The sequence below is a fragment of the Hyposmocoma kahamanoa genome, unplaced genomic scaffold (assembly GCF_003589595.1).
Source record: "Hyposmocoma kahamanoa isolate Upper Pololo Valley unplaced genomic scaffold, ASM358959v1 63, whole genome shotgun sequence".
NCBI classification, from domain to species: domain Eukaryota; kingdom Metazoa; phylum Arthropoda; class Insecta; order Lepidoptera; family Cosmopterigidae; genus Hyposmocoma; species Hyposmocoma kahamanoa.
Genome location: NW_020653851.1, coordinates 15,825,112 through 15,841,877, shown reverse-complemented (window position 1 = coordinate 15,841,877; position 16,766 = coordinate 15,825,112). Strand labels below are relative to the sequence as shown.

At 34.9% G+C, this 16,766-nt stretch overlaps 1 protein-coding gene across 1 annotated transcript in view; it reads left to right on the top strand.

Moving 5' to 3' along the window:
* The window catches only part of LOC113230197 (monocarboxylate transporter 9-like), a 19,599-nt gene extending 4,997 nt beyond the window's left edge, over positions 1-14,602 (top strand). Inside the window, exons 3-8 of the mRNA XM_026464005.1 lie at positions 3,492-3,762; positions 4,373-4,575; positions 5,265-5,550; positions 8,134-8,309; positions 9,607-9,772; positions 13,334-14,602. Of these exons, the coding sequence (XP_026319790.1) occupies positions 3,492-3,762; positions 4,373-4,575; positions 5,265-5,550; positions 8,134-8,309; positions 9,607-9,772; positions 13,334-13,683 (1,452 nt within the window). The 3' untranslated portion in view covers positions 13,684-14,602. The remainder of the gene's footprint in view (positions 1-3,491; positions 3,763-4,372; positions 4,576-5,264; positions 5,551-8,133; positions 8,310-9,606; positions 9,773-13,333) is intronic.
* Positions 14,603-16,766: the final 2,164 nt, after the last annotated feature.

The window sequence follows — 16,766 nt, the reverse complement described above, 5'->3', positions numbered from 1 at the left end:
ATTGCATTATCATGTAATCTAGTTACATGGAAAGTTCTATTAAATTTTGACTTTTCAAAATGGAGCGAACCAACGAAGATGGTATTTGATCCAATGTTTATGTTCCCCAGTCCTATAATTTCCACCACTTTCTTTTTTTTTCATTTGTAAGTAAACTTTAAAAATAATAATAATGTAATAATAAAAACCTCATAGTGAATTGTTTTAATTACAGAATATCGATAATATGTCTGCTTTCTAGAACAACACTATCTCAAAATAATCGTCAACAATCTTCAAAATATACTAACAAACAGGCAATTTAAAGTAATCAAAGCAAAATTCAGCAAAACTTATCAATAAACTACTTAAAGGAGTCTAACTTCATCAGATATTTGGGCTATTGTATGATTTATAGGCAGAAAAATAACACCGACGCAAATAACGCCGGTGTAATGTAACATTCGGTTGATTTCCGTTTTTTCTACTGCTTTCTACCCCTTAATGCTGCATTTTTATCGCATTTTTATCAGTACTTAATTGTTTGTGTCAATATTTTTGTCCATTTCATTACAATTCATAGGAATAATTCACTAAAATATTTGGCCAAACACTGGTTTTGACATTTGATGTACTTCCCTTCAATCAATGTAGTGCTATCTCTTTTGGCTTACAACGGCACGCAGTAGTTAAACAAAGACAATAAAATGTTTATGTTTTCAACATCTAAATGCATCATATACGTAACGTCTGATCTATATAATGTCAATATAACATGTCCTTTGGTTTCCATAAGGTTTCCATAGTCTAAGGACCCTAAACATTCTCTATTTCTAATTTAACAGAACTGGACAAGTGTTATTTCGCCCCGTGATTCATTTCGTCCACTCATTGTAAAAATTTCATTATTTGTGAACATTAAATCAGATTATTAAATGTCATTGCAGAAGTTCATTAATAAGGAAGGATGTATCAAATTAGCTTATCACAGATTTTGGAATATACCCGATAAAATTGTAAATTGGCATGTAGATTGGATAATTATACATGCACGTTGCCCTTATAAAAATATAGATAGTGAAAAATACACAATTGAGGTTACCCACATTACGATTGGATCTATCCTATTACTGATGTCGTAGAACTAAAAGATGGACAGCAACGTCGCTCTTTGCTTTGATTTTTTTATGTGATGGCAGTGGTGAAGCCATCTGCCTAGCGTTCTGTTATGTTAAGTCCTGCATTTCTGGAGAAACTTATATATATACCAGTAGACCAAGGCAGATTTGGTACGGTGATGCACATTTCCTTTATTCTCGTAACAAATTTATCATCTGTCGCATGCAATAATCAACACGCAAACAACAGCGTGATCACTGGTATGTTTTGCGTACACACAATAAATACAAGCCACGTACTATATTATCTATTGTTAAATGTTGATATTTGAAAATGATATTGCTATAATAAGTTGCGGGGTGAATTTCCGATCAAAATTAGACGAGTGAATCTCGGTATTTTAAAATGTCTAAAAATAGACACTGTTTTTACTTTAGGTCCTTAAATTTTTTTAAAAACTTGATTTAAAATAGCAAAATCTATTTATTTAATCGTTTATTGTTTTAGAAAAAAATACACAAATCGCATTAAATATAAAGATAACACAAACAAAAGGTTCTGCTTATTTCTAAAAAAAATTCTTTGCTGCATATCTAAATACAGAACAGAATAATTAAAATAATGGGCTTACATGCACAACAAAACAAATATTATGTGATACAAAAACTTATAAATTATAACTATTTATAATTATTTCATTTTGAAAATAGTCAACGATTTGCTTTCATGGACAGTAATAGAAAGTGTGCTCCAAAGTCTGACTGCATGAATATGGAAGGAGTGATGATAGGAAAGGTAACTGGGACATAACGAGAAAGCAAAAGGCTTACCCTGAGAAACTGGAAGGATACCCGGAAGATACTGACTCATGTAAAATATTAAAAAGAATATTCATTGACAGTTGCGGAATAAACAAATTTTTTTTAATGATAACATTATCTTTGAAAAACACAAAGTTGCCTCAAACTTCGGACTCCCATAAGACCATCAGCGACGTGGTTAAACTATTCAGTATCTTTAAATGTCTGATAGTGAGACGTATTGAATGATACAGTTAGATATACAATAACAAATTCCCAAACGCTCAAAAAATACAAAAAAAACTGAATTTGGATTTATTGTGCAGATTCTTTACGTCCTAATTGTCAAATCAAAATATTTGTAACCTATGTAGGCGGGTCGCTTACTACCAGGCGCATGACTTGTTCATAGTATAGTAAGATAAGCAGGGTAACTTCATACAAAACGTAGCAGCGCCGCTTGTATGTGTGCACGCACGACGTGCGCCTTGTATAGACGCACACATTCGCATAATCTCGCGGTGCACTCACGTAACATAGCACGGATCGTCTCACATGCCATTTATTACAGAATTGAAAGGTTCACTCGGTGTTTAAAAAATTATATCAAATAGTAGACATGTTAATTGTTGTGTTTGTGGTGGTTTGAGCAAGAATGAATCAAATTCAGAATTGTTTGGCATTGCATTTCTATTTCATAGTCTTATTCCCATAATCGAGAAACCAGTCCTATGGTAGTATAAAAACATCAATACGTAGTACGGCATTTAACAAAGGTTATTTCAATATAGCTTATGAATATTGTGACGAATCTTCGTTTTTTTAAACTATGTTTTTGACCTGTAAATACAACAGACTACCAATAATGAAAATATCTAGAGTGACCTGAAACCTAAAACTTAACTGGTGTGACCTGTCATACAGTGGTAATGTCAAATCTCAACGGTACCCACATCTACGTTTACTAGTTATTCCTCGCTTAACTCTATTCCGGGGCAGCTTCCGATTCGCAGCGAGCAAGTACTGGAATAACTTGCCGCCTCCGGTAAAAAATGCCAAAGCGCTGTATTCTTTTTTAAAAAAATGTGTAAACAATGGCTCCTGTCTGTGCAAAAATCGAGTAGCAATTGGTCCGTGGTTATATCCCCTGCCAAAACTAAACAAATAAAGTTTACGTTTTTTTTTCACAATTTTAACATTTTTATACCTTTTACATATAGTGCAACACAAACAGTCTCTGTATAATTACTTGGTGTTTAATATACACTCCGCTTGCCGATCTAATGCCGCAATCGAATAGCTATAGGTGAAGACTGAAAATCAGCAAGGCTGAGTCTTCATCCTTTTCTCCACATTACTGATTTTACTTATCTGGTTTATGCGTTTTGTGGATAAATCCGAGCGAAGTATAGGCATTGATGTGCCGGAGTTGCCTTACTTGTCTTATTGTAATGAGACTTGCTCCTGACCCTTTACTTGATATAATTTTTTAAAAGTCAATATTATTCCTCGAACTGGCAATAATCATCAAATCCAAAACGTCAATCTATTTAAAAAGTGAATTGAATATTGATAAGTCAATTTTCTTTTCAGATTTTCAATCAATCAATGTTATCTCTATTCAGTTTGCTGTATGGAGATGCATTAGAAGCAATGGGACATAACACTCAAGGGGCAGCCCTAGTATTAAGTACAATGTTGTTTGTGACCAATTTTGGGGGTCCGATTGCAGGAGCTGTAGTTAAATTGACATCAACAAGATTTGTCGCATTTATTGGAGCCTGCTCATGTACTTTAGGAATATTTTTCAGTGGTTTCTCTACAAATATTTGGCACTTGGTGTTTACGTATGGAATATTATTAGGTAAGACGTTTCCATTTAGATAAGTCATTGTGTGTGTAGTAAATATAAACATTGTTTGGGTTTTATAGTGTGTAAACAAATTAATTAACAGTTTAACCAAAACTTACAACTTCTTTGAACAAATGAACCACATGTGTAAACAGATAAAAGATTAGATGATTCGGTTAAGGGAAAATGATTTTTGGACGGTTTACATCTTTGTTGCTACACTTGAATTTCTACGTTACGTACATTTCTAAATGTTTAGTAGCAATACCTCCCGCTGATAGTGAATGAACATCGCGATATAACCTGAATTTCGAAGAAGGCTCACAAACCTTGGAAAAGATGCGAAGTCCAAATCCCGTAAAGCCCAGCTGGGCGCATTATGGCCTAAACTATCTTCATAAAGGAGACCTGTGTTAAGTAATAGGACGAATAATATGTCGTTGATGATGATTTTTCGGATTATAATATAATGTTATAACAAATAACAGTAGACATAATGTGTATTTTTAGGGTCATCTCTACTGGTTTTATTTAGAACCCACATTTGTAAACGGAATATTTTTGAAACCTAAAGAATCCATAAAATGAATACCTAAATGCTTTATTATTTTTTACTTTTCAGGTTTAGGTCTAGGTTTCATTCAAAATGCATCATTCGTCGCTATAAATAGCTACTTTCATCTTCGAAAGAGCCGAGCGGTCGGCTTAGCTAACGCGGGCACAGGTGTGGGACAAACTGTAATGCCGCATTTAGTCCACTACCTACTGGTAAACTTTGGGTTTCGAGGAGCATGCTTGATGCTGTCTGCTTTAAGTTTACACGGGGTGAGTTATACAGAAGTTGAACAAATAAATATCTGTATGTTCATTGTTCCCTTAATCCTTTATTTTGATTAATCTTCTAATCCTCGAAAAGAAAAGCATACCTCAGCAAAGAATTTTTTTTATATCTTTCTCTGCGACTTCGCCTGCGTAAAATAAGTAGTTCGAGTAGCCTACTGTACTACTTACTTGTGAAATGATTGGCTCTTCATACAAACGTTAACCACTATTTCACCCCTTCAAGTTTTATTTTTGTCCTTCTCCTAGGTTCCATCTATCTCTATACCAAAATTCATCGAATTTGGTTCAGCAATTTAGGCGTGAAAACTTAACAAAGAGTTATTTTCGCATTTATAATATTATAATATAAAGTTTGGATGAATCTAGTAAAGAGATTTTAACATTTTACTAACAGTATATAGTATACAGGTTCCATGGTCACGGTTGACTTGGTTGGTCATGGTCAACCGTGACCATGGGACTTGTATAGGGCCCGAAACGTCGGTTTGTTTGAAAAAACAAATACACGCATTTAAATCCGGAAATAGTTTCATCTCCTAAGTGTAACAATCGCGAAAACCTAAGTACTCAATAGTATGGACATTTATGTCAGATATAAAGGTTTGAATTTGAATTTAGACCATGTAATAATATAAATACTTTAGTCAAATATAAGAAAAAAACATTTTCAGATCGCAGGCGTTTTGTTGATTCATCCAGTCGAATGGCATATGAAGGAGATAGAAGAGGAAGTAGTAGTCGATGAAAATTTACAATTATTAGAAAATAAACATAAAGACATTGTGATAAATAAAATATCTCATACCAATGGAGATGCTACTTACAAAAGAGGACGTCGTTCGACGGAACCTAGTATTACGAATAACAAAGAAAAGCCTCAGTTTACTAAGAAATCTCACAGTTTCAAAGACTTAATTGCTGAGAAACAAATGAAAGCAGTCGAAAATGGAGCTAGCGGTAAGTTAAAACTTATATATTCGTTTAGAAAGGATTACTTTAAGGAAAATGAAATAACGGAAATAACTTACATATTCATTTACATATGATTGATTATCAATATCTTTTATAAGACTGAAGAAGAAAAAAACTGTTTATTGTACAAGCTCAGACACGCATATAAACAGAAAATAAATAGAGAAATAATAAAAAAAATAAAATAAAAGAACATTAAAATATTTACGTGATTTATGCAGCAATTTACTCAGCTTATCACTGTTGTATTCATGTATTTTTTGTGAAATAACTCCACTACTTATTATAAAATAGAAAACCACAGTGAGATTCAGATATAGAACCAAGCTAACGGATACCTAATTCACGTATTTAAGTCGAATTTTTGCTCGGCATGTTTCGAACAAGTCTGAACTGACGTAACCGACTGAACAGTTTCCGTCGAGTCACTGCTGCGGAATCTCATGATTCAGGACCACGGACTGTCGGGTTAACACAATAGGGCGCGACTTAAAGCGCAAGGTATTGTTACTTTTGCATAGAAATCCCGCACTATATGTCGCTCTCGCGCAAATCGCGCTATCGTGCTAGCCCTACTGGTTCTGGTGGTGGTAAAAATTCGACTTGAATACGTGAGTTATCAGTTACTTTAGTTAATAACTCCAGTTGTTATAATTATTAATCCAAAGGTCGAATATAAAGAAAAATGCCTTCGATCTGCCTGGACGAGAATCTGCAACCACGCCAAACTTGGACGGCTGAGTGTGAAGCTTCATAAGTCTCACACAAGGTGTCGCTTACTGCTTTAAAAAAAAGGAAAAAAACGAATACAAAGATCTATTCGTACGAAGCGTTACACTTCCACATTTATATGGTGAACGGCTATGGCAGCAGTGTGCAGGCATTCCCTGCTTACCTATAGTTACCTGTAGGGCTAGCACACTAGGGCGCGACTAGCGCGAGAGCGACATAAAGTGCGAGATGCCGCTATTCTCGCAAAGAGGTCTCGCGCTTTATGTCGCTCTCGCGCGTGGCTTGTCGAGCTAGCTCTACTGAACGTTATAACTTGGACCTTTCCAAGGCGCGAGACTGAATAGGCATTATTTAGGTGTGGTTTAGCGTAATCAGTTCGAGTACTGGGATGTCGAAGGTATATCATTTATTTAAATAAATTCATAAAAGAGATTTAAGAATATCCGAACACATAAAAGAAAACATGGTTCGAAAACCGTACATTCGGCACAGAACATCGCCTTACACGGAGAATGCCTTTCATTCTCAAATAGTTTGAATTCACTAATAACCCTTGTTTCATTTGGGACGTGGCTTATTAGTGTGTTCTCAAGCTAATTACGAATGTATGTAACAAATGGAATAATCCAAATAACTGTCACTCTGAATTGATGAATGAGTAAAATCAATCAGACACACCAAGGTAATTTATATCACAATTAACATCTCGTCTGAGAGTAGCGGAATGTTCCTCATTATTAGTGTATTTGTTTACAATTTGTATACGAATTGCCAATAGCAATTGGTTTATTTGCCTTCAAATGAAAAACAAATGTTTTTCATTTGAAGATTTCAAGGTTTATTTTTATGGGGGTGTATTATAGATATGAATCTACACATACTATCATATTTAACGGAACAAAAAAAAGTGAAAATATATTAATTATAAAAAGTTTATATTTAAATTAATAAGAATTAGACATAAAGTAGCAATTGTTTTAACATCTTTTAGTACTGACTTGTACAGCTTTACTCAACCCTTATTGAAAGAAATTAAGCAACATACATTTTTTACATTTGTTACAAAGCAGAAACGATTGAAAGCTTAATAATTTTAACATTGATTAAATCCACGTCAAAAAAAGCTTTTTCAAGTAATAATGTTTTCAAGAACGAAAATTGACCCTCCAACTACTTCTAATGACATATACCCTGTATTAGTACAAAATATTCAACTTCAAAAAAACAAATTAACTGGCCAGTCTTTTGAAAAAACACTGCATTATTTTGGGGTTTTTACAAGTGTCATGCTAAATGTGCCGGTGCGTTTATAAAGGTTTGTTGGTTCTACACACATACATATATATAACAAGGTTATTTTGTAAACTACTAAAAAACTAACCTTGCAGGACTATATTACTACCATCATAAACAACTTTTGTTCCATGACTTTTTAAAAACATCAAATTTACCAAAAATAAACTTTATAGTTTTTGTTGTATTCTCTGACACTTAGAGTCTGTATTTGGTAGTATGATAGTAAGGTCAAACGTGCAAGCTTCCTTCCCGACGACTCCCACCCCGACTCTTGCGTTTTGCATCGGAGTGGTATTTACGCTACCGCTTTGTTTTGTTAACGCATAGTTATCACCATGTAGAGCGATCTATTTCAATATTTTATTAGATGAAATCTTTTTTTTAAAATACTCAGCTTTGCGAAATCCCTTGTACAATATAATATTACAAACAAAAACCTTCACCCATATAAAATTCTAACAAACGTAATATAAAATAATTAAGGACCATAATTAATTAAACACGGATATTCCAAAGTCATTGTGCGTTGTATTTTTCTAGGAATGAACAACAATGTTGAAGAACCCTTAATGAAGAAGACGCTGCTCAAGAAACTCTATGACTTGTTCGATGTGTCATTGTTGTCCAGCCCGAGATTTATTAATATTCTCATCGGAACTGCGTTATCTGTAACATCAATTCAAAATTTTAGTATGCTGTTCCCATTATTCCTTCAGGTAATCTCAGAATTATTATATATTTGTGATAATTATAGTAAACCACTCATAGAATTTCAATGAAATTATTGTACGAATTTCGAATGAAATTGTTATTGCCTTCGGATTACACGTGAACGTTTGATGCATTGGACTCGATCCATTACCAACTTGAATCAGTTGACTCCTTTCCAACATCGGACTTTTCGTGTTGTCGACGACTCCAAACTCACTGGCAGTTTGGAGTCCCTTAGTCTACGAAATTTAGTCTGTGCGTGTTCTATTTTCTGCACAACGGAAGCTCAGAGGAACTTCGAACCATGGTCGCGTTCCACCATGACACTTCCTGCCATCCTAAGACCACGCAGGCATCATACTCGTTCCGTCCTCAAACCTGTAAGATATGGAATGGTCTCTCTCCTGATTATTTCCTTTGCGGTAAGTCATGGGGTTCTTGAAAAGCGAATCAACAGGGCCATCAAAGACAGGCGACGCATAAGCAGCTAGGTGTTGCAGATCCATATGTGACAATGACCACCTTAAGTGGTTCATCTGCTCGTTCCCCTGCTACTTTTCATTAAAAAAGTAGTATCTAAATCTAGTATGAAGTTTATTTATCAATTCTGTTTTGGTATTTTTTCATATTACACCATTACAAATATTAAATTACGTCTCGCATTTGGAATCATTTTCTTTGTAATATTTACCTATTTAACATACGTGTTAGAAATAATTTCAGAAAAACAGTGTAGCATCCGGTGACGTAGTTTATGTAGATTACAATATCATTACTTCCATACACGTTTCTATGGAAAACGTACCTACTTGAAGATTAAATTGATATGAATTGATGGAATACAGATAGTCTCTCTTATCGAATAAGTAACTTTTTTGGGTCTAAATCGCGTGTTTATTTTTTCAAAACAAATTTATAGGTCCCTTGATCACGGCTAACTGACATAGTAGACTACCCAAAACATTCGTTTGTATAAAAAAAAACAAGTACATACGAAAAATAGTTTTATTTCCATTGTGTAGTATCGTGAAAACCTAAGAACTCGATGAATCTCTCTTGTCGTTGATCAAATTCTTAGAAATTCGAGACGTCAAGACTGTTATCTATAATCGCGAGGTTTTTTATCTTACCTTAAAACTTGTGACAATTTTCTGTTGTGTACACTAAAATTACTATCAAAGTAAAAAGATGAGTGGTTTTTAGAGTAGTTCAATCGGAAACGATGATAATCCACGATTAAGTTATTGTACTTGTGTTAATACGCAAGTACGACAACATCATAATTTCAGTTTTCTTTTACAGAAAGTAGCAAATATGGATAAACAGAAAACAGCAATGTGCATGTCGGCCATCGCAGGCGCAGATATTGCGGGACGTCTCATCTTGCCGATTTTCCAAGACAAGTACCGCATCAAAGCGCGATGGATGCTCATTATGACTTCCGTTTGGCTTATTATAGTTAGACAAAGTAAGTAGTACTCATAAGTTCTCATCTTGCGTCATTCCGTATATTATTTGTTAGGAAGTAGGTATGTACCTCGTGAACGCCACTTGATCCATCCGTAAATCCTTAACAACCAAAAATATAAAAAGCAAACTTCAAAGTTTGCTTTTTATATTACGTTGTAAACAATTTAAAATATTACAATAGATTTGTTTCTAAACGTATTTACCCAATGCCATTTACAATGTATACCTCCATTTCAATACTTGTACAAGTATACGGTTTATGCTATAAGCCATTCATAAACATTCTCAAGTTATTTTTAGGTTACGGACAGCATATCTTTCTACATAAGTTTTGTTTATAGTGACCCTCCCTATCAACCTTTTAGTTATGCGGGGGGGGCACTATAACCTGTGCAAGCAAGCCCACACAGGTATCTTATCAGTTAGGTCCTGACCTCAGATCAGCCCGTTGCACAGACTTCATCCGGTTCTCAAAAGGCTAGCGCCTTAGGTGAACTGCCCCGGGTACATGTACAGCGCCCTCCCTATTGTCCAGATAGGTAACGGAGCTGTTGGTACGCTCGCAATTGACATGCACTTAAGCTGAAAAGAGAAAGATTTGCAAAGAAGCTAAATAGATTTGTTTACGCTCTACGAAGACTAAGGCAAACTGTTTCACGAGAAGCTGCGTTGACGGCGTATCACGGCTACGTTTCGTCCGTGCTCAGCTACGGTCTTTTTTTACTGTGGGGCAATTCATAGAAATATAGAAGTATAGTCATAGTCATAGAAAGTGCGTTTAAGATTCAGAAGAAATGTGTTCGGGCGATCTGCGGTGCGTGGTTCGACAACAGCTGTAAACTGTTGTTCAAAAAATTAAACATACTGCCTTTGCCATGCATGTACATTAGGGATATCTGAGTATTTGTCAAAACTTATCTTGAATATTTCAAAACACATGGTGAAATTAATCAAAGGCAGAATAGAGCAAAAATTATGAATCTTTTGTACCAACCTCGTTGCCATAAAGTAATTTATATGAACTGAAAAAAGAAACAGAACAAAGAAAAGAAAAAAAGAAGAAAGAAAACTTCAAGATGTGTATAATAATTTTCAACAATTTACCAAATAAAGTGAAATTATTACAAGTATATACTTTTAAATTTCAATTTACTAAATGGCTTTTGACACATTGCTTCTATAATAATGAAGAATACTTAGAATTTTCAAATACAAATTTACATTAATTTGTAGTGCAATTAACAGTATATAACCGAACATGAAATTAATATTTGTACATCTGCTTCCAGGTTGAATACAACGTACCTAATTTTACTTAGACCTTTATCATTACTATATTCTGGCAAATTAACGTATTCTATTATATTCTATTCACTATGCACAACTAACGGTTGCTAAAGTCTACTACCAAATCTCTTCTTCAGTGGCGGAGCCGTGACACGCTCTCCTCCCGATGCCGAAGCATCTGTCCAGTACCCTGAAACCTATAGGATATCTAGCTCATCATCACGTGACTCGCGCGTGTCTGCGCCTTAGGTCCTCGTCTAGACCGCTACTAAGACGCGCTAACTGCACGCGGGATGAACGCCCCAGCCACATGTTACTGGGGCAGACAGACGTGTCCATCCCTACAGCTAACCACAAACCTCGGCGAGTCCATACCCATGTCCGGGAAGGCCAGAGGCACCCGTGAAGGCGTATCACTCGAGGATGGATGAGTAGGCTTGTGCCGTATATTCATTTAGTAACAAATGCCCCGCTACAAATTCAACTGAATGACATGTATAGTATACATGACTGGTATAGTCGCGCTACATCGCTCTGTCTGACAATATCAAACATTGGGAAAAGTAATATAATATTTCCAGTGACGTCATGTGACGTCACCAGACGGCACAGACGACACGTGTTGCGGGACTTTGTTCCTCATAATATTCACGTGGCTCAGTTGTAACATTAACACGTAAATGACCAATTGTAACATAGTAAATGACATAATAATGAGAAACAATTTGTCGCGGACGAATGAATAGGCTACTTTTCACTTAAAAGGACTTTTGTTTGTCTTTAATGTCAATTATCTATCTTATAACAATGACATATACATTAATCAACAATGAATATTGTTTCCGAAGCACCCAGTTACCTTATCTGACAAAATCGACACATTAAATCGTATCAATGGTACATAAACACACGCAAAAGGAAGAAGCGTAAATAACAAATCCTTCAATCCAAAGATAACACTGTTTTCATATCGTAGTTACGTGTTTTGTCTTAAAAATATAAAAATATTCGATTTTTTAAGGTGCTTTCCGAGAAAATCTTTATTCGATGAATTTAGCATAATATTAGTACATGATGGTTTTAAAAGATGTAATTTGTGCAATGGTAAGATATTTGGCACCTTTGGTGTAGTAAGACTACATCTGCAAAATTACAACTCATCTTTAAAGATTGTACGAACGAAACTAGTCGATAATTTTTTATGTTTAAATCAATCAGCCTATTGCAGTTCACTGCTGGACATAAGCCTCCCCAAGTGTACGCCATAGTGCCCGATCACCCGTTTTCCGCATCCAACCACTTCCCGCGACCTACGGATCGTCGGTCCATCTTGCAGGTGGACGTCCTACGTTACGTTTGCCGAGACGTGGTCTCCACTCGAGAACCCGTCTACTCTATCGGTCATCGGTTCTGCGACAGATGTGGCCAGCCCACTGCAGCTTGCTACATTTCTGGACGATGTCCACAACTTTAGTCTTATATAAGATAACTTCGTTCCGGACTTTGTCCTTTAGACCTTTCCATAGCTCGCTGAGCGACATGTAATCTGTGAGCCAGTTTGACCGTCATATTCCACGTCTCGGCTCCGTAAGTCATGACCATCATATGCTTAAATAGGAGTTATAAAATTGCATACGCTTCTATAATAAGATTTCGATTGATATTCAAAATTTGTCATTTACGAGGTTTAAAACTATTGTGAAACAAAAACTTTATACAAAAGGTTATTTATTATACAAGTTGTGAGTACTTGGATGACAAAAATCCGCGGTAGGGACCCGTTTAGCTCTTTCAGGTATTCTCGATCTAAGATGTTTAAATTAAATATTGCAATGATAAATGTACTCAAACGTATATTTACAAAGAGCAACCCCTGGAGTTTCTTGCTCATTATTCTCATGGGAATCTGCCTTACGAATGAGCAGTAGAGTTAAATCAGTATGACGATTTCAAGTATAATTTGCTTACCTGTGATATAATATTATTTGATTTTTACTTTGCATACATACATAAACCGTTTCATGTACCTACTTTGTATTATTTTTAAGACTGACAAAAGCACTTTTAACATATGATCACATATGGGTTTATGATATGTAGAGTACGATTGTATGTTATTCTTTAATTGTGTATATTCTTTAATTGCGTGTATTATTACTTAAAAAAACTACGCATATTAACCATCTATACAGCATTGTTGAGATCTATGAACAAACATTACCATTACATAATGTTTACAACCGAATTAATGAATGCATTCTGTTCTTTACAGTTCTGGCGTATCAGACTGATTTATCAGTTCTCATGCTGATGTCATGCCTGTACGGTTTTGGGAGGAGTATGATCATTGTGGCAAGAAACATTGCCATTTCTGAGAACTGTCGCCCTGAACAAGTCCCAGCCGCTGTAGGTTTAGGAATGTTGACCATGGGAATTATTGTTCCCCCAGCTGGGTATTTCCTCGGATGGATCAGAGATTATACAGACAGCTATATCATTTGTATCACAGCCCAGAACTTGCTGCTTATAGTACTCCTGGCTACGTGGATACCAGATATGATACTCCTGCATATAAAAGAAAAACGGGAGAATAAAAAAGATATACAATTGGAAATGTCGTAGTGTAATTAAAGCTAGATATAGAATGAGGAAACAAATGATACTCCAGTTTACGAGATTTTTTTGGCTTTTTTGAAGACAATACACTAAGAACAAACTAAGATCGCGTCAATGTTGAAAAATAAATGGCTGTGCTATAGAAAAAATATGTTAAACAAATTTAAATTTAAATATTGTAAGCATAAGCAGCAATTTACATTTGCATATGATAATCATGGTACACTATTTTGCTGAATATTTCGAATTATATAACAATTATAACCACTTATATACAATGAAATTGAATAAAGGCCGTTGTAGTGTGTGTGATATACCTCAGACTACTACACTGTTTCGAGTGGTTTTTATTTAAGTAAAATACGGATGTCAGTGCACATAATCTTATACATATTATGTAATATGTCTACTTAACATTGTACTTAAGTATACAGGACGCTAAAAATAATTGTTTTACCGACAAAGTTGAAACACTGTCCCGTCCAGAATTACAAAATTTGAAATATTGATATTTCACTTTCACCTTCCATTGCGTGCTAAATTTATACTCGCGTTGTAGTAGTTGTGAATTGATTATTGTAAAATTAAATATTTTAAACATTAATTTAAAATAACACAAGTAGCCCAGTAAAGAAATGTTACTGATACAATGTACTGATGCTGACTTTATCTCTAGTCTTAATACAAATTAATCAATTAAACGTGTTTTTGTTTTGATTTTTGTTTCCGTCGTCACTAATTTACTTAAGTAAAGTTTATTTCTTTTATATTTGTTCTGCGCTTGTGCTGAGCTCATTGACCTTATTCTTTCCGGCATTTATATTATTGACATTGACTTACAAATAAATGGACGACGGGTCTAATACAAAAACCACGAAAAAAATGTCCCAAGTCAACCTATTCGAAATTTAAATTGTAATGTCATCGCAGTATCGCGCTGTCTGTAGAACAAATGAAGACTAAAGCGGAGTGTCGCGCTCTGTATACGATTTTAGCGCCTTACAAGTGCGGACACTTTTTAGCGCGGACCCGACGTCCATATAATTGTAAGTCAATGATTATTGAGTCATATTTTTCACCAATCACAACTCTGGATTGATCACAACAATAAAAAAACAAAGTTTAAAGAGGTAAGGTGCTGGTGAAATTACATGCACATGGCAATTATCAACTTTTGTCTCAAGGTGACGGGCGCAGTGATAGTGCTTCTTAGGTCTTTGCGATTTATAGACGCACGACTTGTTCGTCCCGTCACTTCGTATCATGAAGGAGTTATTAATTGCGAAAAAAATTCAGTTAAGATGGCGGCAGAGCACACAACGAACGCTTCTCCAGCACTGACTCACATACAGATGCGGCATTTGTTTTCTGCACAATGGACAGATCTACAATGTCATTTTATTGTTGCAAAACCTTTTAGATAAGCTTTGATTGATTTCCTTCTTCATTAGTGACCGACTTTAAAAAAAGGAGGAGGTCTCGATTTAAGGTTATGTTATTTATTATATTATTTACAATTTTAATTTTTTTTATAAGTAGCAATTAATTTCATGGTTGATTTGGCTATTCTCTAATTCAAGCCGTTTTTCTCTCAATATATTTTGAGTAGTGAGAACCGATTTTTATTATCTCCTGTGTCAAGTTCCGTATAGTGGCGAACTAGGGGATGAATCTGGGTTTGCGCACTTTGCGGTAACCAATTTCAAAAAACTTGGCAAATAGATTTAATTCGACGTACTTTTGAGGTCGGTTTTTATAGTACTCTGTACTGAGATTATGAATAACGCACTAAGAAAAACGTATACAATAAAAAAACTAAATAAAATTAAAGAAAAATGAAAATTTCATTAAAGCCCGGTGATTTATTTTGAAGTGTTTTATTCAAAATCTTCTTTGCAAGACGCATTTAGCTCTTCAATTATAAATATCAAAAGACTTATGTAACTTTGTTTTAAAGTTAAAGACTCCATTTCCAGCGCACTACGTAAAGTCAACCAATTTTCCGCTTTCCATTAAACAAACCAAAAATTTTAAGAGCAGCGTCCTCTCTTGTAATATGAATATATTTGTATTTAATTTAGCCGGCGCTAAATAAATTCATTTTCACTGTGCAGCGAGGAGCGCGACGTAAATCTGGAGGGTCCTTTTCGTATATTTCCGAGCAAGACTAACGGATTATGCTTCGCGTCCACAATTTTGTATATTTGGCGCTTTGTCGCTTAAAAATTATTGTCTCTTGAAACAATATTTTCTTTTTTTTTTAAAGTGATCAAGCGCTCTCATACATAACAAAAGTCGTAATAATCACTTGGTAAGCGAGGTTTTTTAGGTAGAAATTAATTGTCCCATATACATTAACAAAAGATATTAATATAATGCTATATTGCCGATTTTACGAATAAGTATTGGGTGCTAACTATGAGAGAGTATAGTAAAGGCTGTACACATATATTATGATGTAGTGGAATTACATCTATTTGCCAAGTTTTATTGAAATCGGATTCATAAATGCCGGAGTGATCGCGTAACATAACTCACAAAAAATATACAGTCGAATTGAAAAACTCCTCCTTTTTAGAAGTCGGTTAAAAATAGAATAATATAAATTATTAACATGATGAAGAAATAACAAAAACACGTCATAAAGACGGTAACGTCAATAAGGTCAAAAATATCATAAATAGAACACAAAAAGACTTGTAACGACTATATAGGGCGCACTATAAGTTTCTGGAACTGCCCACTTACATAAACAATAATTAAAAAGTAATAACAACATTTAAAATGGAACTCTTTGGCTGTAGAATACAGTTTGTTTCATCTGACTGCCACTTGTTTTGTGGCGTTATTTTAGAAACTGGTTGTCTACATCACCATGGATTTAACCCGTGAAAATTTTAGTAGTAAGATTTTCTACGACTATAAGTGTAATATAACAGCTCAGCGCAGCTTTGCACGACTTCAAACTGCTTTTGAAGATGAAGCACCATGCAAGACGACTATATACAGCTCATTTGCATGATTCAAACGCGGTTGTGTGAATCTCAGTGACGAATTTCGTGATGGTCGCCCGTCCACTGCTGTGAACA